Source organism: Rutidosis leptorrhynchoides, unplaced genomic scaffold (genome assembly GCF_046630445.1).
Source record: "Rutidosis leptorrhynchoides isolate AG116_Rl617_1_P2 unplaced genomic scaffold, CSIRO_AGI_Rlap_v1 contig47, whole genome shotgun sequence".
NCBI classification, from domain to species: Eukaryota; Viridiplantae; Streptophyta; class Magnoliopsida; order Asterales; family Asteraceae; genus Rutidosis; species Rutidosis leptorrhynchoides.
Genome location: NW_027266702.1, coordinates 88,602 through 92,527, shown reverse-complemented (window position 1 = coordinate 92,527; position 3,926 = coordinate 88,602). Strand labels below are relative to the sequence as shown.

Sequence of the window (3,926 nt, the reverse complement as noted above, 5' to 3'; positions counted from 1 at the left end):
TTGCGTTTAGATTCCTTAATAGCTTCACCTAATAGATTAATTTTATCGTGAGTGATTAGCTCAAAGAAAAAGACTATCGGCGTGTCGATGAAAATCCTAACTCATTCAATCGAAAACAGAATTTGAAAATCACCGTCACACAATCACTATCTGGAAAGAATAATTTCTTGTAGCACTGCCTTATTTAATACGAGAACAAATCCGCTATTAAATTAGAGGGGACTACAATGGCCAAATCCCTTATCAAAATCTCTCATGTAGAGAATTAATCTCCTATGTCCAAAAAGAGGGAATGCATGTGTTCCCCACTTGAAGGAAATATTACAAACAAAGAAATATTTATCATCTTTCTGTGCTCGATATGATCATTGTTTCAGCGAATCTAAGGGTTTGAACTCCAATTCTTATAACAAAAATTGCTCCAAACAACAAGACAAATTGCGTTAGCCGCAAGAGTAGCTCTCTGAACGCGGTGATTTGTGCAGAGAATCTTCCTTTCTTTTCAGCTTTCCCTTCCTAATGTCTCGTTAAATTCACCTTCTTTCAGTTTTCTCCTCAAACTCTAGCGTACAAGGCTGGTGTAAATATAGACCATTGGGCGTGACCAAAGTTACATTTCAGTATGCAAAATTTGCTTAGTTGATTGGTGTCAGAGAATTTCCAATCCATAAATTAAAAGTCACCTGTTTGAAACCCCATAAACTGCGTGTAATTTGCAAGGCCGCATGCACATGTAAAAAAAACTTAACGGAACCGGTATTTAAAACTTGCATGATGTCCTCTTGATTCCTAAATATTTTGGCAATGGAATAGACCATTGATATGATATATGCTTCACTTTGAACCTCGTATAATGAAACTGCAATAATATGCCTCCATTACTCATGAGATGAAGTTCGATTCCCATCATTCACATTATTACAATAGTAATGCAATCACAAATTTAAACTGGGATAATATGCCTCATTCATTTATTCATAAGATGAAGCTTGATTCCCAATTGTTTGCCCAGGATGTTGAAAAAACAAAAGATCAAATGTTCCCATGTTTGAACAATGCTTCCAAATTATAAGGCTTGGTTGTGCGCAAACGTCCACTCCACATCAACTGCGCAAATTGCTGATGAACTCTCTCAGTTGGATGGTAGGAATCGAAGAACACATACTCCTTGGGATTAGGGCACAACGAGTACTCTTTCACCCCTCTCATGCCTCCGCAGCTATTGTTCCCCCCGTAGGGACCCGAGCCGCAACACGCCGATTTCCCTTCCTTGAAACCTGGAATTTAATTTCATGAGATTAACGAAAATCTAGGGAAAAGTTTAATTTGTGCAAAAATAATGCAAATGACTGACCATATTTTGATGGGTATTGGATTCTTTCAATCCAGGAAGTGTACACGTCAAAGAGGGAGTACTTGAATCCCTGCAATTGAGACTCTAGCTTGGCGAGAGTCGCGGGAAAAGCTACGTTGTGAAGCTTCGTTAGCTTGATGGCCGGTCTCAAACAAGAACCATTTCCGGTTACCAATCGAAGGGCTGGGAGGCACCCAACAGGTGGAACTGCCAAAAACCCAAATTTTCTTGCTCCAACTTTATATATACCCTGGACAAAAATTCGAAGATCGATCCATGTGTTACAATCCTTTTATAAAGATCAATTGCAACAATTGATAAAGATGTGTGATAACATTTAATTTAATATCAGACTAAAGAAAAAGTCGAATTTATAAGAGCTTCAGAGTAGAACGTGATAAATACATGGGCAAAAAACAAATAATGAAGTTCAACTGACCTTTAAATACCCTTTAACAAATTACTTATTTATTATAATGAACTCATCATAGAAAATGAAAACTTTTATTAAGTGTCTTGAGTGTGAAAGCATGTTTACTTAATATGACTCAAATAATAAGAAAATATTTTGACTATAGAACCAACATGAAAATCGCTTTAATATCTCAAAAGATCATCGATATATATTTTAATAAGGAATTATTGGTTAGCATCAAACAAAAAGTCAGGGAGCGACAGAACCATAAAGAAGAAAATGCGTTGGTCAACAAAATCCTCAAACCGACCACCAAAAAAAATAAAAAATCCTCCCTATAATTGCAACCCTATTGACTTGTTTATATGGATTTAATAGTGCTGTACTGCTCCGCAATTGAAGGGAAATTATGGATATGGCGTACCTCAAGGACAGTGCTAATGTTGCCAACCACCATCCCCACGTAATCCTCCATAGAAATGGACTGAAACAGAGCTGGATTGTTGACAACCGGGTAAATGTAATCGTTGGCTCCGATGCTGACCATGTAAACGCCCTCCGAAACCATTCTCTTTGCCTTCTCGTCCCCCAGCTTCCTCTTCAGATCCTTCACCAGTTTCTCGAACTGCTTGAGCTGAGTCCCGAGATCCACCACCTAAAGAAGCAAAACTAAGTAAGACGACCCGGAAGTGGAACATAAAAAAACATCTAAGCAAAGACAAGGAAAGAGACTCGTCATACATATCCTTGGTGAGTTTCGGGTAAAGCGCCAGCTCCACCAGATGCGAAATTCGCCCCTCCCACAAATTCGCCGTTCTTTTGCTGGAGATATGATGGGATCGGTGGTAGCTTCGCATATTCAGCTGAATCGCCCAAAAAGATGTTGAGTGTGCAATCAATCATTCATGGGGGAAAAAGACTAGAGCGTGGAGAAGTTATACCAATAAAATCAACCATAAGACGGCCGTTAGTGAATCTGCCAGTCGGATAGCGGAAGAAAGTCTCGCCATAAGGAGGGAAGTTTGCCCTGTAAGACGCAGTAGTGTTTATGTAGTTATTGGTCCCAGCGTCGTAGAGTGAGTCGCCGAAGATGAACAGAGCGACGTCATGTTGTGGTCGATCAATGTCGCAGCGAGACAAGAGGAGAATGCTGGCGAAGACGGCAACGAAAAGGATGTGGAGATCCGGAGCCGACATGGCGAACTTGGGTCGGACGATGAGGCGTCTCTTGGGATTTGTACCGATGCTTGGGTGACTTAAACACGTAACTTGGGATGAGGAAGGCTCCTGGTAGCTCTTCCCTCTTCTGGCCAAACATATGACGTCATAAATTGGCAGGGTAAAAACTTTCTGGGGCTGTTTGCTTGCCAAATTTGCATTCTGACTCTCGCTACACATTTATGGTAGGTGAGGGACGTTTGAACAACTCCTTGTTCCGTACTTCATTTTTTTTCCCGATTTTGCGGTCCACCGAAAATTTCAGCACTCCTCGAAGCAACTCATTACCAAATTATAAATTATAATCTTTTCAATTTTTCACGACCCCATATTACCTGGAGCTCTTCACAGAAATTCCGGAAAGACATTACGCACGATACTTTTTGGGTTAATGATGCTAAAAACTATAAATTATGTCGCCACGACACCGAAAGACTCTAAATCATGCCCATTGTGATATTGATAATCGAATTTTTTTATTTTGGTAAATCATATACCTAACTGTCATTATAAACATGTGTGTATATGTGTGTGTCTCGGTAGCACTCTTTTTAACAGATGGCAAGTCATATACCTAACTTTTATTATAAACACGTGTGTATATGTGTGTGTCGGTAGCACTCTTTTTAACATATGGTAAATCATATACCTAACTGTCATTATAAACATGTGTGTATATGTGTGTGTCTCGGTAGCACTCTTTTTAACAGATGGCAAGTCATATACCTAACTTTTGTTATAAACACGTGTGTATATGTGTGTGTCGGTAGCACTCTTTTTAACATATGGTAAATCATATACCTAACTGTCATCATAAACGTGTGTGTATATTGAATTTGAACAGATTTGGTGCAACGGCATTGATTTTCTATGATTATTTTGAATTCTTCTTCTTCTGAGGCAGACTTCACCCATTCATTATTAATTTGCTACGGTTAA

At 39.1% G+C, this 3,926-nt stretch overlaps 1 protein-coding gene across 1 annotated transcript; it reads right to left on the bottom strand.

The window, feature by feature from the left end:
* Positions 1 to 1,032: 1,032 nt before the first annotated feature.
* Positions 1,033 to 3,167, bottom strand: LOC139883902 (GDSL esterase/lipase 4-like). The gene is made up of 5 exons (XM_071868005.1): positions 2,711 to 3,167; positions 2,511 to 2,632; positions 2,194 to 2,424; positions 1,355 to 1,604; positions 1,033 to 1,277 (listed from the first exon to the last, which is right to left on the bottom strand). Exons 1-5 carry the CDS (start codon positions 3,165 to 3,167, stop codon positions 1,033 to 1,035), a joined length of 1,305 nt encoding a protein of 434 aa, XP_071724106.1.
* Between the last annotated feature and the right edge of the window lie 759 nt (positions 3,168 to 3,926).

Coding starts and splice junctions, on each gene's coding strand:
- LOC139883902 (XM_071868005.1), bottom strand. CDS start 3,167: ATGTGTAGCGAGAGTCAGAATGCAAATTTGGCAAGCAAACAGCCCCAG. Junction 2,425..2,510: donor CCGAAACTCACCAAGGATAT/GTATGACGAGTC, acceptor TTGCTTCTTTAG/GTGGTGGATCTCGGGACTCA. Junction 1,605..2,193: donor ACATTAGCACTGTCCTTGAG/GTACGCCATATC, acceptor ATTTTTGTCCAG/GGTATATATAAAGTTGGAGC.